General features: G+C 44.4%; 1 protein-coding gene across 3 annotated transcripts in view; it reads right to left on the bottom strand.

The window, feature by feature from the left end:
• Positions 1 to 2,016: 2,016 nt before the first annotated feature.
• The window catches only part of HEATR5B (HEAT repeat containing 5B), a 96,470-nt gene continuing 74,118 nt past the window's right edge, over positions 2,017 to 24,368 (bottom strand). For all 3 annotated transcript variants that reach the window (XM_078781728.1, XM_078781729.1, XM_068124387.2), the window contains 5 exons: positions 22,892 to 23,164; positions 19,562 to 19,786; positions 8,852 to 9,000; positions 8,197 to 8,410; positions 2,017 to 2,573 (listed from right to left, as the gene is read on the bottom strand). In XM_078781728.1, coding sequence (XP_078637854.1) covers positions 2,248 to 2,573; positions 8,197 to 8,410; positions 8,852 to 9,000; positions 19,562 to 19,786; positions 22,892 to 23,164 — 1,187 coding nt within the window. In that variant the 3' untranslated portion in view covers positions 2,017 to 2,247. The remainder of the gene's footprint in view (positions 2,574 to 8,196; positions 8,411 to 8,851; positions 9,001 to 19,561; positions 19,787 to 22,891; positions 23,165 to 24,368) is intronic.

The raw sequence follows: 24,368 nt of genomic DNA, 5'->3' as shown, positions 1-24,368 counted from the left end.
TCGATGAAACTGAGTTTATGGGCCCATCACGTTCACAGAGCAGATACATTCTTCCCCACATCCCATATTTCTCCAAATATTGCGATATTTTGTCCCTCGGCCATGCTGTTGGTGTGTTCACCCCCCTCTCTCTTTCTACTGTTCCTTTTGTGCTGTTTTGTGCTTTTGTCCTGATCTGTTCTATGTTCTAGCTCCTCTGCAAGCCTCAACACTGTAAACAACAACAACTACAATGAAGTCGATGGCACACCATCGCAAATCCCCACATTTCCCACCTATAGCAAGGTTGAAAGATGTCAAAAAGTTCCACCAGCAGCAATGACCCAATATCACATTTTGAGTGATATTTTCCCCATTATGACCCCTGTGACCTCCCCACCCCTTGGGCATGAATTGGGGGTCAAATCCAAATTATCGTTACAAATTTCATGCATCCCCCAATGGTGTTTGCATATACAAAGTTTCATTAAAATGTTTTAAAAATTAAAATGTTGAATTTTTTGGTATTTGACTCTTGACCTCACCCCAAAATAACACTGCTCTTACACCTTCTTGCCATGTGTTGATCATAATACAAAGTTTTCTTTGTATTATGATCACCATACATTTCTTGCCAATCATAATACAACTCCTCTTTCATTCCTCTTTTCTCCCGCCTCTGGAACAAACTCCCCCACTCACTTCAATCCCACTCCTCCCTCCAGGTCTTTAAAACAGCTGTTCACCACCATCTCATCCAACCCCCATCCAAAACCTTGATCTTTTTTACCCCCGTTAATTCACCCTAGATCCACTTTTTTGAAATTCCGACTTTATTCCTGGAAGTCCTAGCAGTGTCCATGTGTTTTATTGCCTCTCCCACCCCCGCCCCCCTTCCCATGCCTCCTCCCCCAAGCCCTCTCCCTCCCACAGATCTCCCAATGTCCCTGCTCTCCATCTTGTCTCCCGCTCCCTTTATCATGTGTTTTATGTGTCGGTTTGTCTTTTTGTGATCAATGTTAGCTCTTACACGAGCCTCGATCTTGCATACAAAAATAAAAAATAAAAAATAAAAAATCAAAATAGTCAGTTAAACACCTGTATGAAAAATGCCAAGCTTGTAACGATTGTGTCATGGGCCTTTGTAACGGTATGGACCTCAGTCTTCAGGGAGGCATCTGCAATAAAGTGCATTTGGAATCTATCCGAGCTTTATAACCACCATGATCCATGTGTTATATAAACACATATGCAGTGAGCATGTTTTTGCTTCAAACTCTACACAGGTTAGTATTTAGAAGTGATCAAGTCAGTCATATGTTTCAGACCATTTTCTTTTTAAAAACTCGACAGGGACCACACCAGAAAACCCGTCATTAACGATTACAAGGTCTTTGTCCAAGTAATTTTATTTGGGGAATCTCGCGACTGTACTGTGAAAAAAATCTTATTATTTACTTTTAACAATGTGTATAAAGGAAGTTACCGAGGCAGGCGCCACCAGGCAACGGGGACCTTCTGAGCCAGCTATGTGACGTTCTGCAATTCTCTTGGACCACGCAAATGGCGATTCGAGCCTGGCAAGCACAACACCGGATGCGATGTTTGATCTGCGCGGACACTGTTCCGATTAAACCGTTTGCATTGTTGTCAACATTGAGAGAAGAAAATGCGGGAGAATTGAAGAGACCCTTGATGTGAGGTAATGGGAAGAGGGGTGTGGAGTGATTGTTTGGGGAGGGGTGTTGATGGTCTGGGAGGGGTGGGAAGGTCTCAGAGGGGGAAGATGTGGTGTGGAGGTGGATGGAGTGTGGGGGTCTGGGAGCATGGAGTGATGGTCTGGGAGGGGATGAGGACAAGAAGAATACATTTAAATCAGGGCAAGAATAAAAAGAGACCTTTTTTTTCTATTGTGGTATTTTACCACGGGCTTCCAGCTAATAAAAAAGGAAAGGGTACCCCAAATTCCCCTAACCACCATAAATAAACCTGAAAAGTAAGCCAGAAAAAAGTAAAAATCAGGAAAACAAGATTCAATCAAAATCAAGAAATCATTTATTGTCATTGTTGTAAGATTTAGTAATCCTACAAATAAGCTAATTACAAGTTAAGTCTCACTATGAATTAATCATAATCAGATCTCTGCATTCATGCCATTCTCTCTTACCCACCTTCTCCCCAATTCTATATCCTCTATACCCTTCATTCTCACCCCTTTCCCCTCATCCACATTTACATTACTCTCCCTCCCATCCTGTTTAATTTGTTTTAGAAATTTCCAAAGCTGGTTTTCAACTCGATTGTTGGCTTAATGGGGCCAGTTGGCCTGGGTTGAGCTGCAGTGGAGAAAGTACTGTTTTGATTCTTAGTATTGTTCTGTCTTGTCCGAATAGCTGCCTCAAGGCGAGCTTTCAGTGCCTGGGATGTACTCATGATCGTCTTGAAGGCTGCTGGGTGCAGCGGGCCAATACGCATGAGAGCGTCAAGTGCAAAATGATGAAGTGCACGGCATGGGACTGTTGTTGAGATGAGAGAATCTTCGTCAAGAAGGTTTCGTATCAATAAAGGCACAAGAAGGGCAAGAAGTTGTACTCCTGCAGGTCATTCAATGGGTAATGGGGTAATGGTAAGACAGAGAATAGTCAATAGTGATCCTGCATGTTTGATGGTTCAGTGCTAATTGACCCTCATGCTCAAATACAAGTATACAGTTGTGGCCAAAAATATTGGCACCCTTGCACCTTTTCGAATAACTCACAATTTTCTCCAAAAATAAGTTGAAATTGACAAAAATATTTGGTCTCCACAATTCTTTATTTCACTGTAAATATTACAGAACCGTTGCTTTTAATTCAGAACTTAATATATCCTTTTAAATCAGAAAATAAAAATAAATAGCATGAACAAAATTATTGATACCCAAGACTTAATATTTGGTATCACGGCCTTTGGACAAAATAACTAGTCAAGCGCTTCCTATAGCCATGAATGAGCTTCCTCCACCTCTCCACTGGTAGTTTGGCCACTCTTCTTGTGCAAACTGCTCCAGTTCTCCCAGATTTGAAGGGTGCCTTCTCCCAACTTCTGTTTTCAGATCTCCCCACAGGTGTTCAATGGGATTTAGATCTGGACCCAATCGTGGCCACTTCTGAACAGTCCTGCGTTTTGTCTTAAAAGCATTCCTGGGTGCTTTTTGAAGTGTGTTTGGGGTCATTGTCCTGAGACCCAGCTTTCTGACACTGGGTTGAACATTGTGCTCCAAAATTCCTTGGTAATCTCCTGATTTAATGATGCCATGCACACCTTCAAGGCATCCAGTGCCAGAGGCAGCACAGCAACCCCAAAACATCACTGAACCTCCTCCATGTTTGACTGTAGGGCAGGTGTTCTTTTGTTTGAAGGCTTCATTTTGTTTTCTGTAAACATAGAGATGATCTGCTTTACCAAACAGCTATAATTTGGTCTCATAAGCCTGGTGTTGGGCTAGCGGCTAGGGTGCCAGCTTAGGATCCTAGGATCCTGGGTTCGAATCCCGGTCGATCTTGAATTAACGCCAGGGGGGTTGACTCAGCCTGTCATCCTTCCGAGGTCGGCTAATTGAGTACCAGTTCACTGGTAATTCCCTGTTTGTCGTAAAAGGCGACAAACAGGGTTGGCGGCAGGAAGGGCATCCGGCCGTAAAACATTGCTTCAAAAAGGGGACCAACAAAAACAACCAGGCCAACCCCCGCTTTGAGGGGCAAAATGGCCTCTAAAAGGTGGTTTTTAAAATTTTTATAATTTGGTCTCATCTGTCCACAGGACATTCTCCCAGAAGGAGTTTGGCTTGTTCAGGTGAGTTTTGGCAAACTCCAGTCGGGCTTTCTTATGTCTCTCTCTCTTAGCAGTGGGGTCGTCCTGGGTCTCCTACCAAAGAACCCCTTTTCATCGAGTTGGCGACGGATGGTGCGAGTTGAAACTGTCGTACCTTGTGTCTGAAGGTCAGTTTGCATCTGTTTGGCAGTTGATTGAGGTGCTTTCTCCACCATTCAAACAATCCTTCGCTTCAATCTTCAATCAAGTTTTCTCTTGCGGCCACGTCCAGGGAGGTTGACTACAGTGCCATGGGCCTTAAAATTCCTGATAACATTGCGTAATGCGTATGGTGGACAAAGGAACATCAAGGTCTCTGGAGCTGGACTTGTAGCCTTGAGATTGTCCAAGCTTGGCTACAATCTTGTGTCAGACCTCCTCAGACAATTCTCTGGTTTTCTTTCTCTTCTCCATGCTCATTGCGGTACACACAGTGAAACAAAACAGCAGAATGACTCCCTTTCTCCATTTAAACTGGTTGAATGAGCGATTTTTACATTGCAGGCACCTGCAACTCACCATATGTGAACCATAGGTGAGTTCATTTCCAAAGTAAAGGAGAATCACCTGCTTGAAATCTCGTTATTTCTCACAACTTCTAAAAGGTGCCAATAATATTGTCCGGGCCATTTTAGGATTTCTGCGGAATAAGGTAAGATTTCGTAATTTTTTTCAGCTTATTTTGTTTTGTTCCACTGCAAACCAAAGAAATACATATGTGGATACCAAAATATATTTTTTATTTCAACAATTTTCTGGAATAAATGGTGGATTATTTTAAAAAGTGCAAGGGTGCCAATATTTTTGGCCACGGCTGTATATACAAGATGGCCTAGACCTAGAGGTACACACACTCACCTCTAAGCTGTCTTAGCCACGGTTTGAATCCTGACACAGCTATAAACCGCTGGTGTTTCACAGGCAGGGTAATTCATCAAGGCATGATGTTCCTCGGATGAATGGCAAACCTGTGTCCCAGCTGCCGGCATTAGTCAGCGGATGTTAAAGATCACACGGTGTCCTTCACAAGGAGTAGGCAAGCTATGACCTGGCACCATGAACAAATTCCTACCCTTACTGCTTGGAAGTCAATGGCAAACCACCCATGATAACCCTTGCCGAGAAACTGCTTCGGCAGCACCGATGCTCTAACAGAGCATGCTACATCAGAATCGGGTGTGTATATATATATATATATATATATATATATATACACACACACACACACACAGGTTAGGAAGTTACCTAACCTGTATATATATATACAGGTTAGGTAACTTCCTGTATATATATATATATATATATATGTATATACACACACACACACACACACACGTGAAAAAGTAAGTACACCCCATGTAAAGTTTTGACTTTTTCAACATATTTCAACATACAGTTATTTGATCTTCATTTCAACAATATTGATAGATAAAGGAGATATAATATAACAAATGTCATGAAACATTTACATTTTGTAGTCCATTGTATAATTTAAATAAACATAAATGCAAATTTCACATGTGGAAAAGGTAAGTACACCCCTACATTTATCACTACTTCAAATACCTAAAATTAGAATCAGGTGCACCAGCTCAGGCGCAAATGATTAGAACATCGTCAGAGAGGATCTTGGAGGAACCTGTCTTATTTAAACCTCAGACATTTCGTTTGGTTTGCTCTTTGTTGTTGAAGTGTGCGGCGTCACCATGCCTAGATCAAAAGAGCTCTCTGAGGCATTCAGAAAGAAGGTTATAGATGCCTACGAGTCTGGGAAGGGATTTAAAAAGGTCTCCAAACAATTTGAAATCAATCATTCGACTGTCCGGAAGATCATCTACAAGTGGAGAAGATTCCAAACAACTGCCAACTTGTTCAGGCCAGGCCGCCCCTGCAAGTTCAGCCCGAGAGCAGACCGCAAGATGCTGAAAGAAGTCTCTAAGAACCCCAGAATGTCATCACGGGACCTACAGGTAGCTCTTGCCACTGTTGATGTCAAAGTGCATGAGTCTGCCATTAGAAAGAGGCTGCACAAATTTGATCTACATGGGAGGTGTGCCAGGAAGAAACCTTTGCTGTCCAGAAAGAACATCAGGGCAAGACTAAAGTTTGCCAATGAACACCGAGGCAAAGATCAGCACTTCTGGAACAATGTGCTCTGGACAGATGAGTCAAAGGTAGAGCTATTTGGCCACAGTACCAGAAGACATGTTTAGCGAAAACCAAAGACAGCATTTGACCACAAGAACCTGATACCAACTGTAAAGCATGGTGATGGAATTATTATGGTTTGGGGCAGCTTTGCTGCATCAGGGCCTGGGCAGCTCACCATCATAGAATCCACTATGAATTCTTAATTGTACCAGAGGGTGCTTGAGGATAATGTGAGGCCATCTGTCGGAAAGTTGAAGCTCAACCGAAGGTGGACCTTGCAACATGACAATGACCCTAAACATACCAGTAAATCCACCAAGGAATGGCTGAAAAGAAAGAAATGGCCGGTTCTGGAATGGCCAAGTCAAAGCCCGGATCTAAATCCCATCGAGATGTTGTGGGGGGATTTGAAAGGAGCTGTGCATGCAAGAAACCCCTCAAACATCGCACAGCTGAAAGAATTCTGCACGGAGGAGTGGGCAAAAATTTCTCACAGTCGATGTCAGAGACTGGTGGACAGACAGTTATAAGAAACGCCTACTTGAGGTTGTTTCTGCCAAAGGGGGCAATACCACCTATTAGAGCCAAGGGTGTACTTACTTTTTCCACAGAAGGAAATGGCATCTCTGTTAATTTTTTGTTGAATAAATTATTGCAAAGTCAATTTTTCATTGTTTTTTGTTCAGTTAGATCACCTTTATCTATAGATACTGTTTAAATGAAGATCAAATAGCAGTATGTTGAAATATGTATGTTGAAAAAGTCAAAAGTTTACATGGGGTGTACTTACTTTTTCATGTGACTGTGTGTATATATATATATATCATGTATATATTACAATAACACATAATCTCCATCAAGTATCTATCCACCTTATGCATATAATTTCTAAATATAAGTACGTATTTTATAATTATCTAAATACCAATTATTCTTTTTTTTGGTTTGTTGCTTACCTAAGCCTTAAAAACATTAAACTAAATTTTTCCCAATTTTGATCCCACCACCTTTTAGAGGCTATTTATGGGATCGGTGACCCTGAATTACTTTAATAAAGTATTCTTACTTTTATAAAATTCAAAAAATCTCAAATTTAGCCAAAGCAACCCATTAGTGGGGGTACCCAATTTTTTACCTGATCCTGGTGGGGGTCTAAACGAAATTGAAAATCCGAAAGATTTTACAGAAATGCTATATCGGGTTAGTGCAACAAAACAAAAGTATGACGAGATCAATATGAGAATATTTTTCAAAAACGGGCCGTTTGATGCACTCGTATGGACGGTACTAAATTACTACTAAATTGTAATCCTGCAGGTTTTCGCACGCTTTTTGAATGGCATTCTAACCTTTGAATGTTGCTAACGTGTGCAACAGTTTGTACGATATTCTACTCATTTTGATTTTATGACATATTCAGTTTGGTGGTCTAAAAGCGTGCTATAAACCCGCGCGGATTGGTTAGTACGTTATTACGTTTTGGCCAATCACAAGGCAGCTTACCAAACAGTTCTAATAAGCAAAAGCTTACATTCTAATAAAGTACAAAAGAAAGAAAGTTCTAATACATACATAAAGAAAGTTCTAATAAAGATCAACTTTGTTGGCAATGGTTATACTGGGTAGTTTGCCACTGCCTTCCCAGAGTTGGTTGCCCATGTGTCCTTTCTAAATGCCAAGCATCAAGCAAGGAAGCAGCACGTAGCATTTTAAAGTCTTTGGTAGGACTTGGCAGGGGTTCGAACCACCAACCTCCCAGATTGCAGAGCACATGACCTAACCATTGCACCACCGAGTCTGGTTATTCCATCAATAGATATCATAACACATTCATGGAAGTAGAGTTGAAGGCTCTTCAACCGAATGTACATATGGGCATGGTTTTAAGTACCCAAAAAAAAACAAAAAAAAAACCCACCTTTAGAGGCCATTTTTCCCCGCAAGCGGGGGTTGGCCTTTTTCGGGAACCGTGGTTGTTGTTGTTTTTCGGTCCCCTTTTTGAAGCAATGTTTTACGGCCGGATGCCCTTCCTGACGCCAACCCTTTTTGCCGCCTTTAACGACAAGCAGGGAATTACCAGTGAACTGGTACTCAAACCCAGTTTCCCAGTCAAACCCAGGACCCAGAGTCAAACTCAAACCCAGGGAACAGTGAAGTACCCAAAGGAGACTAATAAAAAGTCTCTCTTTGCTTCTTGCCATTTGGCAAACTTACTGTTCTGTTCCTCGGCAAGTGACACCAGCAGCTCGAGAAGGCGCAGTCCCTCCTGCACCGACTGCAGCCGCACCTGTCCGTCTGGTGCGGTGGCCTCGGTAGCTTGCAGCCGGCGAACAAGTCTCGGAGCTAGAGATTGGATATAGGCCGCGGCGAGTGCCCGCTCTGGGTGCTGGAATAACGAGTGCAATAGTTGACAGCAACGTAGCTGCACCTGAATGTGGACGGTCATGGCATGTGATGTTAGTATACATTCCGGATGAATCATAGCAGCTGGTGTTTGCTATGGTTCCGTTGTACGTGAAGCACAGTGTTGTCGTCAAACCGACTGTTCAACAATTTCCAAAACAACAGTCAACAAAAATTAGGATCTTTCCTCAGGTTTTTTTTTGTTTGTTTTTTAATCACTCACAAGGTGATGTGTTTTGTCAGCAAAGTGAGATTCAACACCACCTTCGGGGGCCCCATCTCGAAAGATTGTGTACCATGACAAGTTGTGTGGGGCCCTTGTTGCCTTGGGGCACCGTGCAATTGGATGGTGTTGTAGGGCCCTAACGCCACCTATGGGTGTAGTAATTGGGGACTTCAAACTCTAAGTTACACGAGCCACGATCTTGTATACAAAAAAAGAGAAAAAAAAGTGTTCAGAGCTCACGTGGGGTTCATTCGAGTCGAGTGCAGCACGAAAGCGGTCCATGCAACGGTCACGTAGGGTCGTGACAGCAATCACATCGAGTGGGGCAGACCGAAGGAAGATCGCAAGTGCGGTTAGTATGCAGCCTTCGTCAAGCACCCCGCAGCTCTCTGCAAGCACAATGCATCATACACTGAGTGTCTGAGCTGGCATTGTTCTGACAGAGCATGCTGTTGTACTAAAACACCACCAGGAATCAACTTCCAAAAGTGAACGTCCGTTTGCCGCAACACCAAACTATAGCTCAAGCTGGAAATTATTGCTCTTACGTCCGTCAAATATCTTTCTCTGCAGGTGGAGTTGTAACCTGTTTTTGACACACACACACACACACACACACACACACACACACACACACACACACACACACACACACACACACACACACACGACTTTATTACCTCCACCACCAAAGGTGGATGGAGGTTACAATGCATTCAAAAAGTATTCAGACCCCTTTTTCACATTTTGTTATGTTGCAGCCTGATGCTGAAATCGTTCAAATTAATTTTTTCCCTCATCAATCTACACTCTGGAAGTAGATTTCCCAGTGCCAAACAGTTCAATCTTGGTTTCATCCGACCACAGAATCTTGTTTCTCACAGTCTGAGAGTCCTTTGGTGCGTTTTTTGCAAACTCCAAGCGGGCTTTCATGTGTCTTTCACTGAGGAGAGGCTTCCGTCTGGCCACTCTGCCATAAAGCCCAGATCGGTGGAGTGTTGCAGTGATGGTTGTCCTTCTGGAAGGTTCTCCCATCTCCACACAGGATCTCTGAAACTCAGCCAGAGTGACCATCGGGTTCTTGGTCACCTCTCTTACCAAGGCCCTTCTCCCCCGATTGCTCAGTTTGGCCGGGCGGCCAGCTCTAGGAAGAGTCCTGGTTGTTCCAAACTTCTTCCATTTAAGAATAATGGAGGCCACTGTGCTCTTGGGAACCTTCAATGCAGCAGAAATTTTTTTTGTAGGCTTCCCCAGATCTGTGCCTCGACACAATCCTGTCTCTGAGCTCTGCAGGCAGTTCCTTCGACCTCATGGCTTGGTTTTTGCTCTGATATGCATTGTCACCTGTGAGACCGTATATAGACAGGTGTGTGCCTTTCCAAATCATGTCCAATCAATTGAATTTACCACAGGTGGACTCCAATCAAGGTGCAGAAACATCTCAAAGATGATCAAGAGAAATGGGAGGCACCTGAGCTAAATTTCAAGTGTCATAGCAAAGGGTCTGAATACTTATGTCAATGTGATATTTCGGTTTTTTCTTTTTAATAATTTTGCAAAACTTTCTAAAATCCTGTATTCTCTTTGCCATTATGGGGTATTGAGTGTAGATTGATGAGGGAAAAAATGAATTTAAACGATTTCAGCATAAGGCTGCAACATAACAAAATGTGAAAAAGGGAGGGGGTCTGAATACTTTCTGAATGCACTGTATGTTTTCACCCCTGTCTGTCTGTTTGTGAACAAAATATCTCAAAAAGTTGTGGACGAATTCGGACGAAATTTGGCAGAGAGGTAGCGTATGTGACAAGGACGAAATGATTAGATATTGGTGAAGATCCGGATACGGATCCGGCTAGTAGAATTTTTTTCAGTGATTCTTCACCATTGGGAGACTTCCGGTCCCTCGAGCGACGGGGCTTGCTTCAATCTCTCCACGGCATCAAAGTTTGAGTGTTTTCCCGTTCGTTTCTTTGTCAAATTTCCACTGCGTATTTTGTTGTGTATGTGTTATTGTGTGTTTCTATTTGGTTTTGGTTTTGTAGTTGTTGCAAATTTGTGTGTAATTTGTCGTTTCTTTGTTCGCCGCCTCGTGCGCCTCGGTGTCTCGTGCGGCCTCCTCGTCTCGACTTGTGCCCCGCCCCCTATATCTCGTTTTTCTTTCACCTCTGCTCCTGCTTTCTCAAATCCACGTTCTCACTTAGAGACTTTTCCCAGATTGTTTTTCATGGTTTTGTTTAAATATTATTTAAATATGTTTAAACCGCAGCCGTGATGCTGACGCCGCCCACCCCCCCCCCCCCCCCCACTCCCCAGAATTTCCATGTTTTAAACGTTTCCCAGTGTGTACCCTGGATAAGAATAGGTACGCCGTATCCCTGCGTGTCGTAAGAGGCGACTAAGAGGGTTGGCGTCAGGAAGGGCATCCGGCCATAAAAACATTGCCTCAAAAAGAGAACCATGACAATTACAACTACATGTGGGCAGGGTACAGCCCGAAGTGGAGATCGGTTTCTGAGGTTTGGGACATGGAATGTAGGGACAATGACAGGGAGATCAGGAGAAGTGGTGGAAGTATTGGTCAGAAGAAGAGTGGACATATGTTGTGTGCAAGAGACGAGATGGAAGGGAAGTGGTGTGAGAATGGTGAAGGGTAGGCAGGGACAGAAATACAAGTTTGTGTGGCAAGGGTGCCTGGAGGGCGTGAATGGTGTTGGTGCCCTGTTTTCTGAGGAGTTTGTAGACAGTGTGGTGAGTGTGACTAGAGTGAGTGATAGGTTGATGATGGTGAAAATGATGATTGGAAAGCTCTTGATGAACGTCATCTCGGGATATGCTCTGCAGGTTGGTCGAAGCGATGAAGAGAAGGACAAGTTCTGGTATGCGATAGAGAAGCTGATGGAAAACGTGAAAGATGAGGAGGTTGTTGTGGTAGGAGGAGACCTAAATGGACATGTGGGAAGGAGTATGGATGGTTTTGACGGAGTTCATGGGGGTTACGGATATGGTGTGAGAAATGGAGAAGGTGAAAGGATTTTGAAGTTTGCTGATGGAGCTGATTTGTTGATTTGTAATACTCAGTTCCAGAAAGAGGATAATAAGCTTGTTACATACACGTCAGGTGGGTCGACGACAACCGTTGACTACCTGATGGTGCGTAGGCGAGATAGGGGGCACCTCCGGGACACAAAGGTGATCCCGGGGGAGGAGGCTGTTTCACAGCACCACTTGGTTGTCTGCGACGTAAGGGTGAAAGGTGCGAGGAGAGCTTGAAGGTGGTGCGAGGTGCGAGGGTGAAGTACCAACCGAGAATGAAGGTGTGGAGGTTGAAAGAGGTGACAGTAAGGGAGGCATTAAAAGAGAGGCTGAGTAGGGTCGAGGATGATGTGGTTGAGCTTGAAAGTGGTTGGATGTCAATGAAAGCTAGTCTGTTGGGAGCCGTTGGTGAGGTATGTGGATGGACAAAAGGACCACCGAGGCACTCGGAAACATGGTGGTGGGATGATGAAGTTGGAAAGAGGATTGACGAGAAGAGGAAGAAGTTCAAGGAGTGGCAGAAGGCGAAAGGTACGGGAGCAGAAACAGCAGAGCATGAAAGTTATAAGGCAGCCAGGAAGGCTGCAAAGAAAGAGGTAGCAAAGGCGCAGGAGGCATGTAGGAAAATATTCGGAGAACGCTTGGATTCGGAAGAGGGTCAGAAAGCAGTATTCAGGATTGCAAAGCAGATAGCGAAAGAGAGGTGTGATGTGATGGGGGTGAGTTGCTTGAAGGATGAAGTGGGACAAATCGTTGTCGACCCAGATGGAATTAAAGGAAGATGGAAAAGATATATGAAAATGCTGTTGAATACAGAGAATGAATGGGATGGCAACATAGAGAGTAACCCAGTTTTAGGACCGGCAGAGAAGATAACTGAGAAGGACGTTGAGGAAGCGATAAAAGCAATGAAGGGTAGAAAAGCGGGAGGGCCGACGGGAGTTGTGGGAGATATGTTGAAGGCAGCAGGAAGTTGGGGTGTGAAGAGAATGACAGAGATCTGTAATCTGGTGGTGAAAGAAGGCCGCATTCCAGTGGATTGGGAACTGAGTACCCTCGTCCCTCTATACAAGGGGAAAGGTGACCCTCTGGAGTGTGGCTCGTACCGAGCGATAAAGTTATTGGAGCATGGAATGAAGGTATTGGAAAGGGCGTTGGAGAGGAGGATAAGGAAGAAAGTGAAGATCGACGAAATGCAGTTTGGATTCATGCCAGGAAGAGGAACGACAGACGCGCTTTTCATTGTGAGGCAGTTGCAGGAGAAGTACATGGAGAAGAGGAAGAAGTTGTTTCTTGGGTTTGTTGATCTGGAGAAAGCATTCGATCGGGTTCCATGCAAAGTATTGACATGGGCATTGAGGAAGTTAGGAGTGGAGGAATGGTTGATCAGAGTAGTGATGGCAATGTACAAAAGAGCGCGCACAGCTGTAAGGACGAAGGACGGGAACAGTGGTGAGTTTGAGGTGAAGGTGGGAGTGCATCCGGGGTCGGTACTAAGTCCACTACTATTTGTAGCTGTGATGGAGGTGCTGGCTCAGAACGTAAAGGAGGGTTTACCGTGGGAGTTGTTGTATGCAGATGATCTGGTGTTGATTGCGGAAAGTATGGATGGACTGAAGGAAAAGATGAACACGTGGAAGGAATGTATGGAGACAAAAGGTCTGAAGGTGAATATCGGAAAGACGAAGGTGATGGCAAGTGGTAAAGCATGTGGTGAGGTGGAAAGAACTGGGAAGTGGCCCTGTGCTGTGTGTAGGAAGGGTGTCGGAGTGAACTCCATTCAGTGTACAATGTGCGCTGAGTGGGTTCATCAAAAATGTAGTGGTCTGAGAGGGTCATTAACCAGTGTGGCAGCTACATTCAAATGTAAGGTGTGCACAGAGGGAGCTGCAGATGGAGGAAATGTTGAGTTGGATCTTGGAGACGGCGTGAAGCTGGAAGGTGTGAAAACATTTTGCTACCTCGGAGACATGCTGAATGGAGAAGGTGGATCAGACTCGGCAACGGTTGCTCGAGTGAGATGTGCATGGAAGAAGTTTCGGGAATTGAGTGGCGTGCTGATGATGAGGGGAGTGTCGTTGAAGCTGAAGGGAAAGGTGTATGCTGCATGTGTGAGAAGTGTTATGATTTATGGGAGCGAGACATGGGTAATGAACGTAGAGCAGCAACGAAGGTTGGAAAGGGTGGAAATGCGAATGGTTCGACGGATGTGCGGAGTATCGTTGAGAGAGAGGAAGACAAATGATGAATTGCGAAAGATGATGGGAATAGAGCCTGTGATTGATGCTGTGAAGAGGAACAGGTTGAGATGGTTTGGTCATGTGTTGAGGAAGGATGAAAGTGACTGGTTGAGAAGAGTGATGGAAATGAATGTAGAAGGAAGTAGAAGACGGGGAAGACCGAGAAAGACTTGGCTAAAGATGGTGGAAGAAGAAATGCGGGCAAGGGGGTTAACAAGGAGAGATGCAGAAAATAGGGCAAAATGGAGAAGATTGTCATGGGGACCGCAAGGCTAACCCCCGCTCTAGCAGGGAAAATGGCCTTTAAAATGCATGTTGTTGTTGTGTTGATTCTTCACCATTGGGAGATAGGGCCAAAAACGATACATAGCAGGATATCTCATAAAGTTGTGGACGGATTTTGACGAAGCTTGGTGGAGAGGTTGTGTATGTAACGAGGACTAATCGATTCAATTTTGGTGAAGATCTGAATATGGATTCGGATATGAGAATTATTTAATTTTTGAAGTGATTCTTCACCATTGAGTGATAGGGCTAAAACCAACATATAGCAAGATATCTCAAAAAGTTACAAACGGATTTGGACGAAACTTGGTGGACAGGTTGTGTTGTGTGACAAGGAAGAATCGATTCAATTTTGGTGAAGATCCGGATCCGGATCCAGCTGGTAGAATTTTAAAAGCGATTCTTCACCATTGAGTGATTTGGCCAAAAACGATACAATGCAGGATATCTCAAAAAGTTGTGGCCGTATGATTTTGATCAAATGTAATTCTGTATTGCGATTTTCTGGTCTACTCCAGGATGCAAAACGTATACTGTTCACATGGCGGAGGTATGTTCTCTACTGAGTGCCATTCTAGTTGCATCTAATATTCCTCATCACCCAAAGGATGTTTCAGTACAAGGTATGCCTGTGCAATTCTAAGAAAACTGGCATTGTTGAAAATATCAATATTTGAGCAGCTAAACATCCATTGAGACCTCTATACTAATAGTCGCAAAACTGAAACTCTCCAGAAATGCTGCCAAAAGACCACATGATGTCAGGATGTTTTGTGTGTGACACAACGGCTAACTAGCTGTAGATCGTACCAACAACCTTGCTGCAAATCCAGTTGTGAATGTTACCTTGAGAAAATGAAAATACACATTTGTACAAAGTGCTTGCCTCTGCGTTACCATCTGAGCTCCTGGCTCATGACATAAACTCAGGTTCAAATCCCATGTACTTTGTGTTTGTCCATTATTACCCCGCGCAAGCAAAGTGAAAGTTGGGGTTAAGCAATTGGTTCATGTCCGTCCGTCCATCTGATCACTTTATGATCGTCAGTTTACATAGACAGTGGACAAAAATAGACAGTGGGTAAAACGACGGTGAAACCCAGAATTTATTTATTTTTATTCCTTTAAATCTCTTTAAACCTTTATTTAAATTGAATTATATACTTGAATGCAGTGGAACACAAATGCCTTCTTAATACTTCCAAGAACCATATATATCGATATCTGGCATGTGAGTGGGAGCAATATTGGAGTGAAGAAGAGGCCGTCAATATGGCTATGTATGATGAAGATTGGCGCTATGTTCTATGGTGAACAATAAAGCCTCCATCTCCTAAACAGCAACTCAACATCATCTTATTACAGTATATTGTAGCGGTTACCGCTGGATGCACACAATCGCCTTGCACCGGCCAGAACACGGCCAGACGCGCCTCTCCCGGACATGCCCGGACTCACTGTTCCCGGGCACGCCCGAACCTCCCGGGCACGCCCGGTCTCGTCTTTCCCGGGCATGCCCGCTCTCGCCTTTCCAGGGCTCGCCCAGAGCGTCCGGGCATGCCCGCTATCGCCTTTCCAGGGCTCGCCCAGAGCGTCCGGGCATGCCCGCTATCGCCTTTTCAGGGCTCGCCCAGAGCGCCAGGGCACGCCCAGCCTCGACTTGCCAGGCCGCAGCCAAACACGCCCGGGCAGGTCCAGACTCGCCTTTCCAAGGCTCGCCCTTGACACCCGGGCATGCCCGCTCTCGCCTTTCCAGGGCTCGCCCAGAGCGTCCGGGCATGCCCGCTATCGCCTTTCCAGGGCTCGCCCAGAGCGTCCGGGCATGCCCGCTCTCGCCTTTCCAGGGCTCGCCCAAAGCGCCCGGGCACGCCCAGCCTCGACTTGCCAGGCCGCAGCCAAACACGCCCGGGCAGGTCCAGACTCGCCTTTCCAAGGCTCGCCCTTGACACCCGGGCATGCCCGCTATCGCCTTTCCAGGGCTCGCCCAGAGCGTCCGGGCATGCCCGCTATCGCCTTTTCAGGGCTCGCCCAGAGCGCCCGGGCACGCCCAGCCTCGACTTGCCAGGCCGCAGCCAAACACGCCCGGGCAGGTCCAGACTCGCCTTTCCAAGGCTCGCCCTTGACACCCGGGCATGCCCGCTCTCGCCTTTCCAGGGCTCGCCCAGAGCGTCCGGGCATGCCCGCTATCGCCTTTCCAGGGCTCGCCCAGAGCGTCCGGGCATGCCCGCTCTCGCCTTTCCAGGGCTCGCCCAAAGCGCCCGGGCACGCCCAGCCTCGACTTGCCAGGCCGCAGCCAAACACGCCCGGGCAGGTCCAGACTCGCCTTTCCAAGGCTCGCCCTTGACACCCGGGCATGCCCGGTATAGCTTTTGCCGGGAAAACTTCCCGACATAAATGTGTATATATATTGCTGCCCGATAAACGGGCTTGTCAGAATACCTGAGCTGTTTTGTTTTAATAAAGCAACTCGGACGAATTCCGTCTTTGGTCGCGTCAATTCTTTCGACTCGCGTTGGAGCGCAGTTCCTTCATTATAATGGTGATGTACAAGTCTGCTTCAGTAGTGCTAATGCAAACTTTTAGATTTTAAAAATACTTCGAAATTATTATTTTATTAAAATTGAAGTATACAAGAAACAGAGATGTCAACAAGTCACCTGAGCCAAGTCCCAAGTAAGTCTCAAGTCTGAGGGAAAGTCTCAAGTCAAGGGTCACGTTATAATGTCATATCATAGACCTTGGTTACGTGTACGCCTTTAATAGTCAAAAGGTTTACATGAGTCATGAGCTAGTTGTTTATTTGAGTTTGACGGGTTTTTTTGGGCGTGTGTACTCTGTAAAATAAATGAGATGTTAAAATAAAAATGACAAAGTTTAATTGCTTTTCGCTGTAATTTACCTCCTTTTACTCCACGAGACACATGCATGTGTGATCAGAGGATCGGAGCTCAGCGGCACTTTGGGCGCTGTATAACCAATACCTTTTTTCTAAGCTCGGTGCGATCTACTTACCAAGGTTGTGCTCCCTTTGATGCACAACTCCGACGGTCTTTGTTTCTAAATATAATCACATCCTACCAAACGTCAAAAGAAAATTAGTCTCAAATCAAGTCGCAAGTCACAAAATTTGCGACTCGAGTCTGACTCGAGTCCCCATCTCTGACTATAAGCGCTTGCTCCTGCCAGGTGGGTAATATTATTATCCTAATTCAAATGTTTAATGTAAAATCCCTCTCGCTTTGTCATTCAAAACATCCCACTGCCATGAAAAACATGGGGACAGGAATACTGTGCTGTAAAGGACTTGCAATTACCCTTTCTTTATCTTTACTTTTTAAAAAGTAATTACTTGCAATTAATTGCAATCAACTTACTTGTAATTTAAATACCGACTTCTTTCCTGGAAGTCCTAGCTGTGTGCATGTGTTATTTTTTTTTTACCTCTCCCCCCTTCCCACACCTCCTCCCCCCCAAGCCCTCTGCCTCCTACAGATCTCCTAATGTCCCTGCTCTCAAATGTTGTACTTGTGTGCTTCCCCATCTCTCCCCATCTTGTCTCCCGCTCCCTTTATTTCGTCTTATGTGTCTGTTTGTTTTTTTGGCATTAATGCTATCTCTTACACGAGCCTTGATCCTGTATAGAAAAAAAATAAAAATAAAAAATAGAGAAAGTGAATACCCTTTCACACCTGGAGGCACAACGGCCTCATCCATAAACTAATATCGTACGGTATTTCTGGAAGATTGCTCGATATAATCTCTGATTTCCTTAAAAATCGCCAAATCTTTGTGGTACATGAAGGACAGTCGTCCCCTGTCCATAATACTAATGCTGGTGTTCCTCAGTGGTCTGTGTTGGGTCCAATATTGTTCTTGTTGTACATCAATGATCTGCCTGACTGGATTCTTTCTCAGTTATGCATTTACGCAGATGACTCAACACTGTATACTACCTACCGAGGAACCTTGTCTCCCCCTACCCGTGACTATCACTCTCAATCAGGATCTAGAGAGTGTGATGAACTGGGCAAAAGACTGGCTTGTTACTTTAAACCAAAAAAGGACCCCCTTGTTGTCTGTGTCCTGTTCAAGATCACCTTGTTTTCCAATCCTGTCTATGGATTCTTCACCTTTGCAGGAACTTCCTGTTATCCGTCTGCTTGGATTGGACAACAGATCAAACCTCAGCTGGGAAAAGTACATATCTGGTATCGCTAAAAGAGCTTCCCAGTGCCTTGGCTGCTTATTTCGTGCTCGGCGATACCTTTCTCAAGCTGCTATTCTCCATCTATACAAGGTCACTCTATGACCTGTTATGGAGTATCATTGCCATATTGGGCTGGTGCCCTAGCCTGTCACCTCTCTCTTCTTGACAGAATCCAGCAGCATGCCGCCATTCTGGTGGGACAGAAGTTGACATCATTCCCGGGACCTCTCTCAGTCCGCCACTCTGTTGCTTCCTTGAGCCTTTTCTATCGATACTATAATGGAATGTGCTCTGAGGGTCTTTCACAGGTTGTTCCACCTGCACATATTTTCAGTCGCTCTTCACGTTTGGCAGTTGTTTCCCATTCATACACTGTGTCTGTCCCGAGGTGTAAGACTTTGAGGTATTCTTCTCGTTTTTTTTCCCCCGTACTGCATCACTCTATAACAGTTTACCTCTACGCCAACTTGCATTCCCCTCTACGCCAACCTACCTCAATTCAAGAGGAATGTCAATAGATTCCTCCTTTCTGTCTAATATCTATACTTTTCTTTCCTTTGCGTAGCCCCCCACCTCGAGTGGTCTTGTCGGCTTTGTGACGGGCAAAATCCTTCACCCCCCCCCCCCCCCCCCCCAAAAGGTGCTACACGATACACATTTACAAACAGATTTTGTATCCTGTCCCCTTCCTCCTCTACTCCCCCCAGACCACCAGCAAAAAATAAAAACACCTCTATACACTAACTGGGGTCATGCTGATCCTATGTAGCAAGTCTGGATGTATCGGCCAAGTACTGTAGGAGCAGTAACGCTACAAACAAACGCACACTGGTCCGTCACTAATAGTAAGGATTCTTAAGCACTGTGCGGGGTATCTTGCCCTAATAACTCTCTAGTTTACCAACGTCATTGTAATTAATGAAAAAATACACTAATGTTTACTAACGTCTTTGTCCTGCATGTGATTTACATACAAACTCTTCCATGAGTCGAAGGTTAATGTAAGAAAATTAGTGTAACTGATTGAATATTGTTCTTTTTATTGGGTTGTAATCTTTTTCTTTCTTTTTTTAAGAACTGAATATTTTGCAATGCTATAAAAGTTGTTCGAGAAAAAAGAAGTGAAAGTTTTTATTTGACGATGAAACTGGAGGATCGACGATTTAGCATTACGACACTGACCAGGAGTGGGAAAGTCAAGGATGGTGGCAAGGGAACTGCGAAGGAAGTGTGACCACTGCACACAGCTCTTAGGATTCTGGCCGAACGTCGAGGAGACAAGAACCTTCAAGGCCTGTAGGGTGGCGGGGACCGGTGTAGGGAGTGATGAATCAGCAAGGCGCACGGCGGTTCCCTGTAGTACACCTGTTATCAGGAATAGCACTGTTGGCAGCATAGACACTGCCCCTGCACACAACACATGCACACAGCACTGTCGCACCATTCTGACAGATTATATATATAATATATAATACACCTCCACAACTCATACACCTTACTATAAACCTCCACAAATTTACAACCTCAAGGGGTTAGTACTTGCAATCTCGAGCAATATAAGCAACGATCTTGGGGACGCGTTTCTGCTTACAGATATCAACAGAAAGACAGAATCACCTTCAAATGCATATTTCATAGGGTAACCGGTATACTCCTTAACACCACATAATGGAGACACCCACAAGCGGAGAGAAGCAGGATACCTTCTTTGCATAATCCACATAATCAGCAACATCTTAATATATATCCAACAGGATTGTCACTCAATTAATCCCACATTTGAATCCCATCTACTCTGTAAATTTGTTCGTTGTCTACAGTCTTTGCAATTCATATAGAGGTACACTGACATTTGCTGATGTCCTTGTTCCTGCATGTGATTCATGTACAAGGGTCAGTATGAAAGTAAGGCCTCTTATTTTATTTCTCACCAAATATAATTATAATTACAATTAAAATTACAGGGAAGATGCACATACGTATGTGACAATATTAAGTTTTTTTTTACAGGTAGTCTCCATCAACTGCAATGCACTTTAATGAGTGCATCAATATGATTCTTGTTTTCTGGTGTCACTGTGTTTGCAGGCAACCACTTCGAGGCTTGTTGTCGATGTAAATTTGCCCGCTCTTAAAATGCTTTGCCCAACACCTAACGGTGCTCACATCAATGGTGGAGTCGCTGTCCACATTCTTGAAATGCCTACTGGAGGAACCTCTTCTATAACTGTTTTCTGCTTCATACGCACGCATCTAGCGGGGCAGTCAATTTGAAAGTGTGGTGTGATGTTGGCACGTGACCGATCACAGTGCCACTTAACTTAAAATGGGTGGGAGATAAACACCTTTCATTGTGATCTCGCGTAGCTTTCCTAAGATGCTTTGGTTACAAACTGAAAAAATAAGGCATGTTACTTTCATACTGACCCTCATACAATGTCCACTATGAGCCTGAGACAGGCATTAGTTTGTATAAGTGCTACACTGTACTTATAGTGATGTATAAGTCTATAAGTACAGTCTATAAGTACAAGCTCCAGCTTGAAAAAAATTAAAAAGAGGAATTTTTTTTTTTTTTTTTTTTTTTTTTTTTTTTTACTTTTCAGTGACCCAGGAAGCCAGAAACGTGCAAGTATAAGCTTTGTGAATTTACCAAGTTAAATGCGTATACAAGAATATAAAGGGGCAGAGATGCTGGGGAGGTGGGAATGGAGGAACAGGGAGTTGAGGTGGCCTTTTCACTATAAAAACTGAGACCTCATTTGATGGGAATATTTTGCTTGCATGGAATTTCCTCTTTATTGTTGGGCAGACAAAATTAAAGTCATATTAATTACCTGGAAGTTTGTAATTGGTTGTGTTGTCTGGTTTTTTTGGCCTCTTTATTATCATATTTCAGTGTATTCAAGTGATTGGCGAAACAAAGTTTTCTGTGACTTTCATACAATAACTTCTTTTCATACTTTTAAGTCAATCAATTGGCCGGCCACGGCTGAATCCCTTTCATTAGATCTGGCCAAGATAATCCGATGGACAGCTGCTAGGAACATGACGTTCAATGCTGGCAAGTCACACACTCTCGCACCGTCTCTCCACAAAGATTGACAAACTATCCTATTCACTTCTCTGGACAGCCACTGGAAGAGGAACAGTCCCTGGAACTCCTTGGCTTCAGTATCTGCCACAACCTTTCATGAGAGAATCATATCATCAAAGGGCATCCACCATCTGGGTAGCCTCTGTAGGGCTAAGGCATTCCTGAGCCATACTGAGCTCATTATGGTGTACAAGACTTTTATATGGAACTCTTATGGAGTAATTCTCTCAGTTCTGTGCTTATGCTTCCCACCTTTCCTCTCTTGATGTGCTCAAAAACAATTCCTTCTGCACCAATTAAATCTCAAGACAGAAGGTGGATTCCCAAGTACTGTTACTCTCCTACCTGCAGCAATTTTGTGCTCTATTTTACATCTGGCCTTGCTATTCATGTCCTATCCTACTTCTACCTTCCCTAAGGCACCCCAGGTTGCACATGTTCCTCAAGAAAGCCTCACCTGCTCACCCTCTCCAAGCCCAGGCTGTTTGCCCACCTGCATTTATTCGTCCCGTTATTCTCCCGATTGTGGAATCATCTTCCATTGTCTGTTGTCTCGTCCTCATAACTTCAGCCTTTCAAATGTGTTGCCCTCGTCTACCTCATGCACTCATCCGTGCACATCCACAATCTTTTCTACACACAAAAGTCCTTTTAAAGTATCCTTTTAAAACACTCGTATTTTACAGTCTTTCACACACCTGGTGTTTTACAACCAAAAATGCAACAATAATGTTACATGCAAAGGATGACGCGATCAAAATTTGTATTATCAAACATTTCCACAAATCTCAGAAATAACATGATGGCCTAGAAGTATGCGCACTCACTTCTAAGATGTCTAGCTTCGGTATGAATCCTGACCCAGCTATAAACTGCCATCCCGGTGTTTCACAGGCTCAGGCAGGTTGATTCATCAATGTGTGTCATCCCTTGGATGGAAATTAAACGGGAATCCTGTCTGCCAGAATTAATTGGTGGACATTGAAGATTCCACGGTGCCCTTTGCAAAGAGTAGGTGAGTTATCACTGACACCATAAACAAATTCCTGCCCATACCATTGTATCAGCAAAACAGTCGCACACTCAGCTAATGATGTTACCATGCAGCTTTGTGCTGTATCCGGAAGAAGAAATAACTAAGATGTTCAGAAATAGAGGAAAGATGTTTCACTTGCCTTGGAACGAGATGAATAAAAAACCTCAACCAAACAGATCAGAGGTGAGAAGACGTCTCAAAACACTAGTAAATTTTGTTCATCTATCTTTTTTGCTTATTTTTGATTAATAGCTTGGAACTTGGCAGCAACATGATCATTCAACTTCATCTATTATTGTTCACAAGCAACATTATATTCATGGTATCCCAGGCTATTGTACAATTCACCAAATCAGTTTCCTAACTCTTCTTTGCACACCTGCTGGAGAGCAGAGTGAGGAAAGTACAGCCAAAATGTCCACAGCTTGGCACACAAGTTGGGCCCCAGAAGACGGGAGCTGCTGTGGTGGACGGGGACCTTTGCCAGATGTGGCCAAAAGTTTTGGATTGAGCTGGGGAAGCTGGCGAACCAACACGCAGAGGCAGAGCTCCATGGCCGCAAGACAAAGCGAGGAGCCAGGCTCGAGAGCACCCGTTTCTTCACCCTCACCTACTTCCGGCACACTTTCTTTCTCTGCTGCACCATCATCCTCTGCACAGCAGAATGGGAGAAGAAGAGATGTGGGAGCACATAATGTAAATGAGAAAAGCAGAGGAAAACAGACCAGTTTCTTTTCTTCAGAAAAATGGTGACACGTATATATTTCCTGGAAAACACAGAGGTGTGAAGATGGCTGCTGAAGTAAATGGATTACATGTAAAAGAAGGGGCCAAAAAGAAAATGAATTTTTCAGTGCATATTATAAAATTGTTATGAACACAATTGTTATGGATCTGGTCTAGGGAGTGAAAGGGGAATAGATTAGAATAGTTATTTCATAGTACGTGTGATTGCAAGTGTGGTGTAAACTCTGTAAGGACAGCACATGTTTAGAAAGATATATTCCCCTCATACAGGTATCTGTATCGAACCCCCTTCTTTTTTTTTTTTGGATACAAGATCGAGGCTCGTGTAAGAGCTGACATTAATCACAAAAAAACAAACGGACACATCAAAAAACATATAATAAAGGGAACAGCAGACAAGATGGGGGGAGAGAACGAAGTACACAAGTACAACAGTAGAGAACAGGGGCATCGGGAGATCTGTGGGCGGGAGAGGGCTTGGAGGGAAGAGGCATGGGAAGGGGGGGGGGGGGGGGGTGGGAGAGGTATAAAACACATGGACACAGCTAGGACTTTAAGGAAAAAAAGTCGGTGTTTCAAAAAAGTGGTTCTGGGGTGAAATTAACGGGGGTAGAAAAGATCAAGGTTTTGGATGGGGGAAGATAAGAGATGGTGGTGAACAGCTGTTTTAAAGACCTGGAGGGAGGAGTGGGATTGAAGGGAGTGGGGGAGTTTGTTCCAGAGGTGGGACAAAAAAGGAATGAAAGAGTGAAGGTGAGCAGAGAGTCTTGATTTTGGCAGTTTCATCAGAAGAGGGTTGCTGGCAGATATTGTGCGACCTGTAGGAATATTTGGGGGACAGAGCACAGACAGCTGGGGGAGCTAGGACGGAGAGGAGTCGGTAGAAGACAGAAAGTCCACCAACCTGCCTGCGGTGAGTGAGTGAAAGGCCCTCAGAGTTAGCTTCATCACGGGAGATTCCAATGATTCTGAAAGCTTTGGTTTCAACAGCGTGAAGCCGAGCTAAGTGTGAGGCAGGAGCACCGGCCCAGAGGGGAGAGCAGTATTCCATTGAGCTGCAGATGAAAGCCTTGTATGTGGTGAGGAGCTCAAGTGTGCCAAGGAAGGAC

This window comes from Myxine glutinosa, chromosome 1 (assembly GCF_964187855.1).
Source record: "Myxine glutinosa chromosome 1, kmMyxGlut1.1, whole genome shotgun sequence".
NCBI classification, from domain to species: domain Eukaryota; kingdom Metazoa; phylum Chordata; class Myxini; order Myxiniformes; family Myxinidae; genus Myxine; species Myxine glutinosa.
This window is presented reverse-complemented; position numbering and strand designations above follow the sequence as displayed.